We start from the raw sequence: 17,398 nt of genomic DNA on the forward strand, positions 1-17,398 counted from the left end.
AACGTGAATAGTAAAAATCATAACGTGAATAGTAAAAATCGCAACATGAATAGTAAAATCGCAACGTGAATAGTCAAAATCACAACGCGAATTGGAAAATCGCAACGTGAATTTAGAAAATCGCAAAATCGCGTTACGAATTTCAAATGGTAACTCTCTGCTTCTAGACTGGGATTTTAAGTGGAAAATAAAACTTATCTACATGTGTACAGGAATCAGCTTTTTCTTAATATAATTCAAAATTTAATTTTTTAAATGTATTTCATTAGTCTGAGTTAAGGATTCTTTCAAATTTCAAACTTTAATTAATTGAATTTAGAATAATTTGTAATGAAGATTGACAAATGAAATAGATTTGTTGTTCATTTACATATAAATTTTTTCACGTGTACTATTTTTTATAAAAATTATTTATGTACTTTTCCAACAAATTATTATAAATGGATGATAAGAGATAATTTACATATAGATTCGTTACGATTTTACTATTCACGTTGTGATTTTACTATTCACGTTACGATTTTATTATTCACATTGCGATTTTTACTATTCACGTTGCGAATTTGACTTTCGCGTTGCGAATTTGACTTTTGTGTTGCGAATTTGACTATCGCATTACGAATTTGACTTCTGTGTTGCGATTTACAGATTCGCGTTGCGAAATTGGAAACTGAGTTGCGAAATTGTAGTTCACGTTGCGAATTTGTTGGTCATTTTGGAAAATCTAAAAAAAGTTGGTTAAAATCGTATATTATAAGCCATTTTCGATTATTGAGGTTATTTTTTCTAAATTAAAATGATGAAGATCGTAGTTTAAAGTCGTGGAAAGAGCTTTACCATCGATCTTCCTCTTTATTTCCTCTACACAAAAACGTGAGAATAGGGGTTAGAAGGGGTTTTGAATTTTTAAAGATTTTGGTAAGGTTTATCTTTTTCAAATTGGTCCATCTATTTTAGTATATCAGAACATTCGTGGGAGAAAGTCGTGAAATAAACAAAGGTTATGATTTTAGGTTTAGGGAATTTTTTTTTTGGGCAAAAATACAGAGGTCTCTGTATTTTAAAAAAAATCAATGTGACTTTTGTAGTATTTTTTCTCTCAATGTGACCCTCCAACTCAGAAAATAAATTTAATGTGGTACTCTTTAACAAAAAAAATTTCATCGTTGATCGTTACAGTGCTGATGTGACAGTTCACAGTACTGACAGATAGTCTATGGTGCTAACAAAGTAGTCCAGGGTGACAGATTGGCTAAATTGGTAACTCAAACATGACAGATAGACTGCCTCATTAACATTGTGAATTATCACATCAGCACCGTGGACCACCACATCAGTACTGTGAATTGGCAAACTAGTAGTATAACGATCACCGACAAAAAACATCGGTTAAAGGGTAATATTAGATATATTTTTTGAGTTGAAGGACCTCATTGTAAGAAAAAATATTGATTTAGAAATGATGCACATAGGGTCTTTTTCAAAAGTACAATGACTTCTATGGCTTTTTACCATTTTTTTACATTTATGCATGGTATAGTTTGTTTCTTTTTCAAAAGTATGACTTTTCTATACCTTTTTACCATTTTTTTTACATTTATGTATGGTATAGTTTGGTGATTGTAATTGCAATCAATAATCGGGCCATCTTCCTTAAAAAATTTAAATTCTTTATGTTTTATTTGTATTTTTTTATAATCTATTTTAGATATTTTTCCCTCTTAACATAAAATTTTACATTAATCCCTGATAATTAATTATAATTACTACAAAATTATCAATATTGATTTAGATCAAATAATGAATAAATACTACATAGACTCGTTATAAAGTGAACACTCTAACCGAGTTAATTCTAAGATTCTAACTACTTATCTTATTTAAAAGATCTAATATTGCATCCCGCTTTTTATCTCGGCTACATGAGTAATATTACGATGTAAATTTAATTTATGCATAAACCCTTCAAACAAAAAAGAAAATATAACAAAAGAACCCATCAGACCTTATTAGTTAAAGGAAGGTCGTTATTTATAGAGATTTTGAGTTCGAATAACTGCATTGCACGATGTGTGTGCGTTTTCAATGGGTTAAGAAAATTTAAAAAATACTATACTGTAATCACCCATACTATTAAGAAAAATAAAAGAAAAAGATTTAAAACATAAAAAATCCAACTCAAATTCAGAAAAGAAAGTTCTTACAAAACGGAAGCAGGAGATGAGACAAGTCCAAAGACAGCCCATAGACAAACAAAAGCTCATCAATAGCTGAAATAACAAGCTTCAATATCATCCACAATGTCCTAAGCCCTTATTTGCATTAATCCAACAAAAGTCCAGGATTCATCCACAACATGTTGCCTCATGATTCCTGCATGTGTAACTAACAAAACAAATTTATAGACTCAACTATTGCAACACATCAACTGCATGATTACGTTGAATCACATCGAGGACAAAGAACTATGCTGCATGATTACCTGTACATACACGATTGCGGTAAGGGATCTTCAGTTACCCAGGACTTTCTGATGATCAAGTTGGCCACTGCAGTAGCTGGATGGAACAATAGAGAGAGCCTCCACACACAGTATATATTTGTACTCATCGTCTGCAAAATCGGGTTTAGTCTTTGCCCTTTTTTCCCAGGGATTCCACACCACTGCATACAAAAGAAATGAGAATATTAAAGCAAAGAATGGCTTTCATTAATGTACAAGAAATCGGTATATCTGCAAGAGCTGACAAGAATCACAAGCCCGAGTTCGCAATACCTATCAGAGAAAGTAGTTCACACAACTACTTGAAATGGTCCAACAATAATCCATAGTTCTGTTATAAACGGAAATGAACAACATAATATTTTCCGGCTCTGACTGTAAATGTGAAGTACTCTTGTTTGCGTATTTTAGATTATCAATAGAAGTCGTAAACATAACAAGTATCAGGCTCCATATCTATAGCACAAATATCAACAAAAAATGGCAAAGAAAATAAACCTTACTGGCATGGGGAAGTCCATCTTTGCGTAATACAAGGGTTCTCTTCTTTTCATGATCCAGAATTGCAATTTTTGTAGGAGTACTGAGGCATATTTTGTCCACCTTTTAAGCAGAAATAAGAATATGTTAACAGTATACCAAGTTAAAGCGTGAGCAGACTGAGGGGAAAGGCAATCATCAACTCACTTCTCCTTCAAATGTTATCGCATCTCCCTGTTCTGTAAATTATCCAGATAATCGAATGTCTCTAATCCTTCAACATGAACTTCACGGTAGACAAGGAACTTAGTTCTTTTACACATTGATAATAAGAACTAATGTTCAATAATAATGGTATAATCATGATATGAGACAAACGTTGAGTCATTGACTTAACATATTCTACGATGAATCAGTTTTCACTAGTTGAGGTGAAATGCAATAGTAAGAGAAGATATAAGCGCACCGGTTACATTAGCACCCATATCGATAACTAGAAAGCAGTTAAATTTAAGAACAAAATAAATGATTTTATATACCCGAAGTTGACTAAGCCTAAGAAATGTTCCTTTTGTGGGTGGAAACTGGAAACTAAGAGTTGTTATTGTTACATTATCATAAACCTTGTTATTGACACCAAGAATTGTGTGAAAATTCATCATTGAAAAGTAAGTGGCTTTGGATAAGCAGGCAGAAGAACATTTGCTACTTTCACTGCTGGAAATGGCAATCAGGATTGTTCAATAGACCACACAAATTCAAAGGGAGCAGGGGCAAGTTAGGTAAGGATAAACAATGTTCTCCATCTCCTATACCTTCCAAACTACACATTCATCCTCAATTGCTCAATCACAAGACACGCTTGCAATAGTACACAGAATTTTAGAACCTGGCATAAACTAGAACTAGGAAAAGGACTGATGTTACTAGTAATGATAGTTTACTTGCTAGAACTTAATCATGATGAAGTAGAATAGCTTAGCCACCAAAAAGTTGACTCCAACATATGTAGATATGAACCTGGAAGTCGTAATATCGAGGAGCATCTTATCACAAAAAACATAAAATATAAAACAAATTCTTAGTTACCTGATATCAGAACAGAAAAATACGTGTGATATGCAAATGTGAATGTAAACGGCTTCCCATCACTATTAGTATTCCTGATGCTAGATGTTAACATTAGATCTCCTCCAGGTCCCAAAAGCTACCCTCAGGCGGTACTCATAACTGAGACAGAAGACAGCCATGAAGACAAGTTAATTGGTCAAGAAAATAATGTGCAAAGATTTGGAATGAATCACTCTTTGTGAATTGACATTAAAATATTAGAAGATGATACTACCTGTGAAGCCAAATCTTCATATCTTCTTCAGAAGGCTTCAGGATCAAATCAATGTAAACTTTACTGGATGAGTTTGTTGGTAATGCAGGGGAGTCAGTGTCAATGCTCCAAAATTTATTTCTGACAAACCCATGCGACTCAAGAGGACCAATATTTGAAAACTGCAAACATAGAGCATGTTTTTCATGACCAGGATGACCATGGTATAAACAAGCTAGGACAATAAAAGATCTGCACATACTTGGGGAAACATAAAGGAATTCCTCCACGAATGGGCTTTGGAGGCTTGAACCATGCCTGCAGAAGAAATGTATCTCGTAAATTAGTTAAAAAGTGCACATAACTTCCAAGTGTTGTCTTCTTAAACATTTGCGTTTACATGTGCAAGTGTTCACTTTAGACAGCAGCTACAGGTTAATGAATTCTTGTTACTTGTTAGTTGTTAATCACATTCACCTCAATAATTGAAGTAATTTAGCATTTTATATCTCATAAAACCAAAAAAAGAATTCTTCTTGTTTACCTTATCGGTCACTGAATGAGACAAAAAAGAAAGACAAGCAGAGAAAATAAGTTACTAAACTCTATTCTTTTCCTAAAAACGTCTGAAGTATTTCATTTCATATTCGAATAAGGAGTTCCAAACAAATTAACACAAGTTTAATCATTTTCTTTAAACGTAGCATCACTCTAAACTCGTTTTTCTGAACAGTTAATCTATGAATTCATGCTATTTCAATAAGAATGAATCAGTTCTTTATGTTCTCAAAATTGCTGGAAAGGTTTACGATCTAGAAAACGCATAATCTGTCTAACTTTCGCCATTGCTCACACTCAAAAAAGACATATCACAGGTTGAGAAAGGCAACAAGGGAAACAAAATGCGTATTAACACATAATTTCATTAAAAATATATTTTTTCTAAATGAATCATCGAGTCAAAGGACTTGAACAATATACTTTAAACATTATATATCATATTCAGGGATTTAAATAGCCGCAATCGTGACCCCTATATAGCAGAGGGTCCGCGAAAGTTATTGAATGACCGCGAAACCCACAGCGTTCCTTATGTCCGCAATTTGAATCCCTGATCATATTTAGTCAAAGAAAATTTTAGTCACTGAAAAGTACCATACTACTGACGAATATCAACTCCTCTCCTTGCTCATTCTTCCAAGATGTCACATGACCTCCATACAAATACACCTAAACAAGAAACAATATTAAATACTCAAAGATCTATGGAAAATAACAAAAAAAAGAGAGAATAAAACACAAATTCAAAGAAATGTAGATCGGATTGAAAAGATCCAGAAATAAAAAGAAAAAAACCGAAAGGCCTATAAAATTACCTCGGCGGAGCTGCCGCGAGACTCGCGGAGGATGATCTTTTCGAGGCCGTTAACGCCTTTGGCTAACTCAACACCTGCCATCTCTCTCGACAAACAATCTCTCCCGAAGAAAAGGCAAAACAAAATAAAAAAAAAGAGTATTTGCAATCTAGATGATACGATCTAAACGTGAAATCATGCGATACAACAGAGATTGAAGAAGAAATCTAAGAAGAACAGAACTTGAACCAGAGGAAGAATGGCAGAGTGTTTCTATGTTTTTAAAGAAATAATATATATATATATATATTTATAAATTTTTATGTAAATATTTTCTTTCTAATTTTAAGAACTTCAGAAATGGTAAATTACATCGTTCCTCACTGAATTTTATTTTATATTTTGTTTTACTTGATATATTTTCTCTATTTTACTCACTTAACTTTGTAGATTGAATTATTTTACTCACTCTGCCGTTAACTTTTTAACAATGTGATGATGTGTTGTCCAGCATAAAAACAAAGTCATTTTGAAAAACTCAAATATGAACCAAAATGACGTTGTTTTGATTCCTCTTCTTTCCTCCATTTTTCTCTACTTCATTGCTGATCACCACGCCATTTTTCATTCTGGCCACCATCTACTATTGTTGAAAGTGATTGTTCGGTTTCAAAATTCATGAGTTATTTTTTCTCGACCCCTTTGACTTCCTCATATTTGATCTTTAATTCGTGGACTTCGGAGTAAGTTTCGATAAAATGAAGGTCGAATTCGAACTCAAGGTGTCGAGGCGAAGCGACCCATAAAATTTGAGACCGAACAAACATCATCTACGATGGTCGACAATGGCATCCGACCACCTTTTGTTTTTATTTTATAGTTGGGTGAGCAAAATAGGATAGGGAATAAAGTTCAATGAGGAATGATGTAATTTACCCTTTATATTTTCAATTATTTTTATTAATAATAATAAATTACACATCATCACACCGTTAGAGAGTTAACGGTAGAGTGAGCAAAATGATTCAATATGTAAAATTCAGTGAGCAAAATAGAAAAATTGGAAGTATGGTGAGTAAAATAGGATAAAGAGTAAAATTTAGTGAAAAATAGTGTAATTTACCCAAAATGAAAATATATATCAAGAAAAATTCAATAAAATGTACATTATTCCTCTCGTATAATTCCTCTAGTCAAATATTATAATATTATATTTTTACTAAATAAACTAAATAAGATAGTAAAACATTCTCAATAATATGTAAGTAAAGTTAATTTTATTCCTACATGTAATCTTATGAAACAATACCTTATTATTGTATTCCAAGGTAAACTACATATTTAGTATTACAACTATCATTCTGGTTTTACTTTGGTCATTCAACTATTTTTTTATGATTCAAAATCATACCTACCATTACGTTTTGGTTTCATTTTGTTCAACCACAATTAAAAGTTAACGGTGATATTGATTTGTTATCATAAGATAGTGTCATGTCATCATTAAAAAAATAAAATATCACATCAGTAATTATGTTAAATCTTTAACTACATGTGATAAAAATGTAACATTATATGTGATTTTCAAAAAATTAATAACTGAGTGACCAAAATATAATAAAAATGACAGTTGTGATACTAAATGTGTAGTTTACCCTAAAATAAAATGTCACGTCATCAATTTGATATGGCACGATTAAATTAATGAGAGTTAATCTCAATGATCAAAATGTAATAAATTGACAATATTAGTGATCATGTTATAACATTTTTACAATTAGTGACCAAAATAAGATAGATAAAAACAAAAATGACATTGGGTGTAGTTTACCCAAATAAAATATATGATAAACTACGTAAGTCACCCAACTATTATTTTTCTCAAAATCATGTCTAACATTACATTTCTCTTTTGTTTTAGTCACCCGTCGTTAAAATATAAACAGAACTGCTAACATGATAATTTTTTTATTTATCCAAAAATGAGATGATGTTGTCTTACGGTGACATATCAACATCATTGCCAATTTTTTAATAGTGTGTGATAAAAAAACTTAACGTTTGATATGATTTAAAAAAAATAGTTAGATGATCAAAACGATAATTTATCCAACATTAATAGTTAGATGATTAAAACAAAAATATAATATTAGACCCGACATTAAAATGTAATTTATCCTAAAATCTCTAAACATTTGACGGATATGGGTCATGTTGGGTCGAGTTTTCGGTCAATCTGTTTCAAAAATATATATCATCCACTCGAAACTTGATCCGGCCTGAGTTTAGGGCTGAATTCGCCTGAATCAAATTCGATCCGACTTTTTGAAATAAAATCAAAACTCGACCACCTGAATAAATATATTTATAAAATAAATATTATTTTTATTTAATAAAATAAAAATTAATTGTTATTACAATTATTTCTAAATATATAAGATAAATTTATAGAGTATTATTTCTTGGGTCTTACCCTAAACTCGAACCCAACATATAATTTTAAAAAAACTCGATTCAATTTCAATCTGATTTTTTTAATAAAAAAATCGATCTAATCAAATCAGATAGGTTGAAATCTGTTGGCTTCGGGTCCTAGTTTGATCTTAAGTTAAGCGGAGAACATTTTCCAAGATAATTTCACGTGAAAGTGCGTTTTTAACATTCAAAAGGTAAGATTTGGGACTCCGTTCGTTCTCCATCTCATCGTCTCAAACTCCCCTACTCGAAGTCGAAGTCTCTGCGCTCTGTGATTGGGACTTCAACAAAGGGTTTTCGTGCTTCGCTGATTCTTCAACAGCAATAGCTTTCGAAGTTAATCAGGTATGTAAACTTGTTCACTGCTCCCTTTTCGCTTTTGCAATTTGATTTTCAACAATCGATCTCGATCTGAGTCTTGATCTCTTTGAGTCATGAGAATTGACTGCAATTTCTAGTTCTAAATCTGGGGAAAATATAGAAACTCTGCTTGAAACTTTCTGATTCTCTGTTTATTTGTATATTTTATTCTCTTTTTTCATTGCACGTATGTAGCGCTAAGATTCTTGTCGTCGTTTTGATTCTCGAGAGAAAAAAGTAGTTTATGTTGCATTGTTTCAACAGATTCAATTTAATTTCAGTTTTCTATATTTTGATTTTGGTTTCATTTACATAATCGATTTGACTTCATTTTAGTTAATTCGGATAATTCAAATCTCCCACTCCACAATTTTTCCATCTATTCTTATTAGCCATAATTAATAATAAAATATTTCAGAACGATCAAAATAAGAGTAATTCAAAAGTTGAGTGACTAAATTAAAAATAAAAAATACAATGAATAAAATAAAAGAGAAAAAGTAAAATTCAATGACAAATGGTATATTTTACCAACTGATATAGAGGAAGCGACAACGATTTAAATTACAGTTGTGATTGTTTTTTCAATTGCATTATGTTTATTGTAGTTATGAACGTAACAAATGTTATTAAAGTCACTATAAATACCATGATCTTGAATTTTTAAAATTTACACAACTAATTGTAAAACATAATAATTGTGGGACAATAATGGAGTTGAATTTATTATAACGTAGCGATAACGGGAATAACTTCTTATTATTTTCATATTTGATTTTTATTTGTTAAATTACATCTATAATTTATTGTTATTGATGCGATTATACTTTATACAATAATTTTTTGTAATAATGGTTTTGGATGATGTCGCTATCGTTATATAGTCACTGTTATTCTACTATTCAACCACTATTTAAGACCCTCCCCTCCAAGGTGCCCCTCTAGACCTGTATTACAGGATAAGAAAAATAAAATTTTAAGCATTCTAGGATAATATCTATCTAAGGAATACAATACATGATTGTCATGGATATTAGATTGCTATTACATTCTTTAAGAGTGATTGTGAGTTAATTAAGTTAAAATTAGAGTATGCTTCTTTTTTATTAATATTTCGACTTTATTTACCTTTTTTTTCTTCTAAATCCCAGATAGAGTTCACTTGGCAATGAAGTAAAATAGATTTTGGAGGAGAAAAAGTTCCCATGAATGATTGCAACTAATGAATAATCCATAGGAGACGAGGAGAGGTTACCATTTCAAAAACTCAATTGGTTTTGTGTTGTTGGTGTTTCTTTGTTGTATCTTGGTGTTGATCGTTACGATGCTGAAAGTTCCAGACATCGCCACCGGTAACGATGCAATGTCCTTTCACAACAACATGAACTCTCTTAAAGCCTCCGATAACGACAACTCGATCGGTACATTTGGTAACATGATGATCGATATGTTACCTGAAGATCTCACTTTCACCGTCTTTCTCCCTTCAAAAACAGCTTTCGAGTGCGATTTGAGGTTAAACACGAGTGGTAGTTTGGTTGGGGAAAAGATGAACGATACATACGCGATCATCTCTCGTGTGTTGGGTTTCTCGGCCATTCCTCGAGTTCTCTACTCAAACATGGTGCCGGCCGGCAAAGAGGTGTCGTATGATTCGTTGTCGGGGTTCAAGTTGTTCGTTTCAAAGGATGAAGGTGGAGTGTTGGTGGCTAATGGAGTGAAGTTGGAGAGGGTTGATATGAGGAGAGGGAAGCTTGTTGTGCACGTTATAGATGGGGTTATTATGGATGCCGAGTTCGAGCAATCGGTTCAGCCTGATTTTGATGAAGATGATCGACTTAAATTAGGCACAATTTCATGGTATATTTAAATTTTGGAAATGAATATATGTTTTTTTTCATGAATATATTTAATTTTTAAAATATTTTGATGCATAAAATTAATTGATTTAGTCTGTTAACGAAAATTGTTGTTGATTGATTCAATCTTTATTAATGATGCTTTTATAAAAAAAAAAATTAGTTTGGCCATCAAAATAGAAAATCAGTAATAGGTTGGTGATTAATGATGTAGTTTACTCTTATTAATATCAAGTATGCTTATATTATTTTAATTAAGAATGAGTAGGACGAACTAACTTACCTCAGTGGTTAAAAGAATCATTGTTATTCTTAGGGATCATGTATTCAATCACTAGTGATTGTAAGAGTGATTGAATATTCATTGTCAAATGATTGACGGTGTTTTAGAATATATATTATTTTGTAATCACCTTAATTTATTCAAAAAATTAAGAATGAGTAGGGATGGGCATGAGTCTAGTTTCGATCAACTCGACTTGACTCGAAAATTATACACTCGAGCTCGGCCTGATTTTTAGAGATAAAATCCGAACTCGACATGACCCAAATAATATATTTATTAAAATATTATTTTTATTTAATAAAAATAATGATTTAATTAGAAAAACAATATATAGAGTGATATTATTATAATTATCTCTAAATGTATAAGGTAAATTTTTTTATGTTGGGTTAGGGATTTTTCACGAAAAACCCGAACTCGACCCAACCCAAACATAATTTTTAAAAAACTAATCCGACCCGCCTCGAATATAACTTCTAAAGAGATTCGACTCGACCCGATCTGAATCCGATTTAAAAAAAACTCTACCCATTCGGATCGAATTAGAACTACCGGGTTCGGGTCCGTGCCTATCCCTAAGAATGAGTATTTGATAGAGTGAAACCGAGTGAAAATTTTAAGTAGGTTGAATTTGCGAGTATGATTTTATTATTTAAATTATATTTAAAAAAAATCAAATGGAGATTATAAAATTTAAGCTGAATTAGATGAGATATATTTATTTAAAATTTTCTTAAATTTAAATGTAATCATCTAGAATTTTATGATATTATTCATGATATATATTATCCAATTCTTTTTTTTAACAATGGAATGCTGGTTTTATTTATTAGAATAAAAAAACAAAAAGAAAAAGAAAACCCTGTCCACCGTAAATGGGAAACAGTTGTACAAACAGGGAAACAAATCGTTCAAAGCAAAAACAAAATGAAAAATCGAACACCAACCTTTCCTCTTAGCTGAAAAATCATCCCAAAGCACGAACACAACATGAAGAAGATAAAATCAGATCGAACCTTAACCACGAACACACCAAAACTCTACAATTATGGAGGATCTATCCACCTCCTGTCTTCCTCCTCCTGAAGCTCTGCACAACTAGGACCTTCCTCTATCCAGAACCGGTCTTCCTCCCTAAGTCCAACTCCGCCTGCCAGGACATGCGCCGCCTTATTTGCCGATCTCGGAGTGAAGCTGAAAGTGCATGCATGAAACAGGTTTGCTTTCCTCTTTATTTCCCAAATCCAAGCTCAAATTTCAGATAAATCTTCTTCCCTATATTCTAAATTTTTTATTACTGACCTTGAATCCCCCTCAACGATGACGCGGTTGAAACCGAGGTCCGCCGCCAGCTCCACTGCGTATAATGCAGCCTTTGCTTCAGCCATTAACGTCTAGGTAATGTTCGAATTAAATCTTCGACAAGCACCTAAAATTAAACCTTCATTATCTCTGATTAAAAGCCCCGACCAGGGCACTTTATTTTGTTCAACAAATCTAGCATCAAAATCCACCTTCACTGCTGGGGCGATGGCCGGTTGCCAGTGAACAGTAAGTCCATCCATCGGGACTTGCATCACTCTTTGATAAATCTTTCCTTGATGAGTATATTTAATTCTCGCAAACCATAATGCCCAAATAGATGTCATAATTGTTGAATGTTTTGATGAATGATTCTGTTTTAAGAGCCATGAAAGCCATTCTCCAAAACTAGCATTAGAAAAATTAGGAGGCCTATAAAAACCCAAAGATTGCCAAACCCGCAATGGGACAAACTCTAGCAACATGCTCCGCACTCTCAATCTCCGTTGGACACCGTGCATAGAATGGATTATTCGTAATTCGCTTCTGAAATAAATTGTTGTTTGTTGGGATGAAATTGAATAGAAACTTCCATAACTACAATTTAATCTTACGCTGACATGCACACGCCCAAATAGCTTTAATCACAATGGCTTCATCCGGAGAAACACTACCATCCTCCAATAACAAACGATAAGCACTTTGCACACTGAATACACCGGACCGTTCACCACACCACACATGGGTATCCTCTTGGAAATATCGTGAAATTGGGATTCCCAAAATCAGTTCAACTTCCTCCTCGTTAAACGTTTGACGAAATAAAACGTCTTTCCAAACACCCCCGTTCTCATTGATTAAGTTTGAAACTCTTACAATTGAATCCTGGCGGGTGGAAACAAGAAGAAATTTCCTAGCCCCCGGTAACCAATCATTATTCCAGACTGAAATCGAGTGCCCATTGCCCATTTTCCATCGGAGCCCATTCTCTAACAGCCCCCGCACACTCTAGATGCTACGCCACATATAAGACGGAGATGAACCTAATCTCAAACTGAGGAAGTCTCTAGTGGGAAAATATTTCACCCGAAGAAGACGACTAACCAATGACATTGGATTCATAATCAACCTCCACCCTTGCTATGCCAGCAAAGCGATATTGAACTTTTCCATGTCTCTAAAACCAAGTCCTCCTTCCTCCTCCAGCCTACTCAGCACATCCCACGAACACCAATGAATTCCTCGTTTGTGCTCAGATTTCTGCCACCAGAAGCGGACCATGATACCTTTGAACTCCTTACAAAGTGTCTTAGGTAAAAGGAAGCAATTCATCGCGAACATTAGAATAGATTGAAGAAAAAATTTAATAAAAACTTATTTTCCTCATTGGGACAATACTCGGATACACCAATTTTGAATTCTATTCCGAAACCTATCCTTCAAATTTGAGAACGCACATTTTTTATCCCTTCCCACAAAAGCCGGGAGCCCAATATACTTCTTGCTGAACTCTTCATTTCAAGAATACACTTAACATCTCTTTGATTCTCTTCAATGACGTTCAAACTGAAGAAAATGCCTGACTTGTCTAGATTGATAAGCTGACCTGAACACTCACTATAGACTGACAAAATTTGCTTGACCTGAGTAGCCATACAAGGAGTAGCCTCACCAAAAATAAGACTATCATCAGCGACTAAAAAGTGAGATATAGCCGTTGCATACCTATTAATATTCACACCTTTATACTATTCTTTCTGCACAGCTCTCCTGAGTAACACCAAAAGACCCTCACTACAAATCAGAAATAGGTAAGGGCTTAGAGGATCACCCTGTCAAATTCCTCTCTGAGGCTCAAATCGTGCGCCCTGTACCCCATTCAGTATGACTGAATAGGACACTGTGGTAACACATTGTCTTAAGATTTCAATCCATTTGGAAGAAAATCCCATCTTACTCATCACTGCTCAAACAAACTCCCACTCGACTTTGTCATACGCTTTACTCATGTCTAACTTCAGAGAAAAGAAACCTTGTCGTCCCTCCCTCCTCTTCATGAACGAATGTAACAACTCATAAGCAATGGTTATGTTGTCCGAGATCAACCGCCCGGGAACAAATGCACTCTGCGCATCATCAATGCATGTGTCTAGATGATTTTGCATTCCCAATACTAACAGCTTAGACGTTATTTTGTAAATGACATTACACAAGCTGATTGGGCAAAATTGAGTCAACTTAGTTGGAGATACAGCTTTCAGAATCAGGACAATGTGGGTATGGTTAATGATATCCATCACCTCTCGCCCTTCCAGAAGGTCTATACTATGGATGGGCATGGGACCCGAACCCGACCCGATCGGGTTGGGTTTTTTTTTTTAAAAAAACAAATCGGCTTCGGGTCGGATTCAGGGTAAAAAATAATGCCAAAAGCGTTGGTAAAATAATGCACCTAACCCATCCTCACCCGACCCTTTCAATGGACAAAGGGACTACAATGCAGTCGTTACCTTCTCCTTCATGAATGGTCGGAGCAAATAAGAATTCATCTCACTCGTAACACAAGCATCAATACCCTCCAAGACATCTTCATAAACAAATTATGAAAATACCGGGTAGTTAATTTCCCCATTTCCTCCTATTCATCAACCATAGCTCCCTCTTTAGACTCAAGAGCCTTTATTCGATTGTGTTTCTTCTGACTAGATGCAAATCTGTGAGAAAAAATCGTATTGTTATCTCCATTTTTCAACCAGTTTGCACGACCTCTTTGTTCCCACTACAATTCTTTCTTATCCACCTCCATATTCAATTGCAATCTCGTATCAATGATATCACCCAAAACTTCGTCAGTTGGAAATAGTTCCACTAGATCCGCTAGCTTCTTTTTAAGATCATTAGCTATCATACGATTCTTATGAAAATTTTCCTTAAACCATTTATCAAGCCCATGACACACAAAGCTCAGTTTCTCGGGATCCAAACCTCTAGCTTCACTCCAAAGTCTAAACATTGCGTCACCACAAGAATTTTCTGACAACCATGAAACTTCAAATTTAAAATGCCAATGACTAGGGACAGTTACCTTGGTCACCAAACTAAGGGACAATGATTTGAGATACTGTACGTTAAATGCTTAAGCGAGTACTGAGGAAACTGCGATCTCCATAAATCAGTAGTGACTCCACGATCCAACCTCTCCCTTATGTTTGTTTCAGCCCGCAGAACCCACTCCCATGTATACTAAATACCTAAATACTCTATGTCGTGCAACCTACAATCATCCAGCGCCACACAGAAAACCTTCATTTTCCTTTCGCTACAAACTAAACCTTATTTCTTTTCAAATGAGTACATTATCTCATTGAAGTCCCCTAACACAAACCAAGGCACATCTGACATATCATTTAAGCTTTGCAATAAATTCCATGAGTTAACACGTCTTTCTTCCTCCGGGCCCGTAGAAACCCGTGAGTCTCGAAGTACTCCCAAACACATCCTTCACTATCAAAGTGTCAATGTACGAAGCAAAAAAAGACCGTAAAAAACATTGCAATTTGCCTTCCAAGCTAACCATAATCCTCCACACGAACCGCGCGATCCTACATTGATGACATTCATGAATCCAAAAGACTTACACACCTTTCCCATACTAACAGTGTAGTTTTGTTTTTATCAAAAAAACTACAGAGGGATTTACATCTCTCAGCATGTGCAGGAGACGAGGAACCGACTAGGTCATCCCCAACCCCTGGACATTCCAACTAATGATCTTTATTGCGATCGACTGGCTTGTGTATGCATGTTTGTTGATAAATTTTCTTTATTAGCTACATTACCTTCGGCTGTGAATGTCTCAATCAGAGCACTCATTTGTCTCTTACCTCCTTCCGGTTTGTGTAACGGAAATCCTACTCTATCGAAGCCATCATCACGTCCATATTCGTTCTCAAACAACCATTACCTCCCTGTGACGTGTCAATCCAACATTGTGTACTCCCTCCTCGTACCTCAGTACTCTTATTGATCGAACTTGCACCTACTTTCTGACTTCTTTCAGCTACATTAGCCTCCCCTTCCTCACGCAACCATAGACTATGCACAGACAGTTGTCGACGTGATGGAGCCTTAATTAAATGTACCATTGCGGTACCAACTCTTGCTTCGGCTTCAAAAACTGATAGAAACCTTCGCCATGTCCTAGCTTTCCATATAAAAAACAAAATACTCTCAATTTCTAATACTGGAATGTAGTTTAAGTGAATCCCCCATTAGCCAGCGCAATCTTTTTCTTTCTCTTTAAAGGTTTCCTAACATCTAAACGAACTCGAATAGGTAACAAGCCCTTATACCCCAAAGCAATAGCCAATGCATCAAACTCAATAAAATCACCAAGAAGCTTTCCCAACTACGTATCCACTTGTTCTGAAATAAATCCGACTGAGAAATCATTTACCAAAACCCAGAAATCTACATTTATTGTTAAAAATCTCCATACCAAGCAATTCTCAAAATAAATTAGTGATCCCGAATCCGTATTCTCCAATCGGATAATTTCCTTCTCCTCCTCTCCGATCTCCAATCCTTCCAACTCGTTAACGATATCCCCCATATCTTCACAACCCCACACTCAAAAACCCCACCAATAACCACGATCAAACTCACAAAAACTGAAAAAACAGTCCAAGTGACCGAAACCCTAATGATGGGTAGAAGAAAACTCTAATGATGGGTAGTTTTTTAATTTTGTTTTGAATTTTATCATATTCAATATATATATATATATATAAAGTAAGATTTGTAATATTATTTTTTATATAAGGAATTTTGAAAACAAGTATTAATGAGAGTACAAAGGTGTTAAGAAATTCATGGAATAAAAAATTATAAAAAAAGTTACAATCGTGAGATTAAATTGAACAAAATATAAATTTTAGAGCTAAATTATAAAAAAAAATTATTGTAAAAATTGAATTTAAATAGATAATTTAAAGTGATTGCTGGATATATGATTTAAATTCGATAAAAATGAACTAAGAATGACAAAAACATTAAAGAATTAAAAATGTATATATATTGAAAGATTGAATTAAAAAAATCATACAAAATTGAAGAATGTCGAAACAATCAAACTATATAATTAAAGGCCAAAAATATTATCGTTTTATTTTAGGTAAATTAATCCTTTAGTACCTAAATTATCAATAGTTTAAAAACTGTATTAAAACTGGCTAAAACCAATAGTTTATGTACTAACACATTATGTTTTTAATGATGGGTACTAAAATAAAACAAAAACTAAACGTTAAATATGATTTAAAAAAATAAAAATTGAGATACCAAAACAGACAAAAATTGATAATAAAAGTTGATGGGTACTCAAATAACAGATGAATCTCAATGACACATTGATTATAAGTACAACAAAAATAAAAGCACACTTTTATTATCCAA

General features: G+C 33.8%; 1 protein-coding gene and 1 pseudogene across 1 annotated transcript; one reads left to right on the plus strand and one right to left on the minus strand.

Annotated features, from left to right (window-relative positions):
- Positions 1-2,208: 2,208 nt before the first annotated feature.
- Positions 2,209-5,893, minus strand: LOC120129637 (annotated as a pseudogene).
- Positions 5,894-9,821: 3,928 nt separating this feature from the next.
- LOC120129794 lies at positions 9,822-10,367 on the plus strand. The gene has a single exon (XM_039147208.1). It carries the CDS (start codon positions 9,822-9,824, stop codon positions 10,365-10,367), a length of 546 nt encoding a protein of 181 aa, XP_039003139.1.
- The last annotated feature ends 7,031 nt before the right edge of the window (positions 10,368-17,398 follow it).

This window comes from Hibiscus syriacus, unplaced genomic scaffold (genome assembly GCF_006381635.1).
Source record: "Hibiscus syriacus cultivar Baekdansim isolate YM2019G1 unplaced genomic scaffold, ASM638163v2 tig00110503_pilon, whole genome shotgun sequence".
In the NCBI taxonomy this organism is placed as follows: domain Eukaryota; kingdom Viridiplantae; phylum Streptophyta; class Magnoliopsida; order Malvales; family Malvaceae; genus Hibiscus; species Hibiscus syriacus.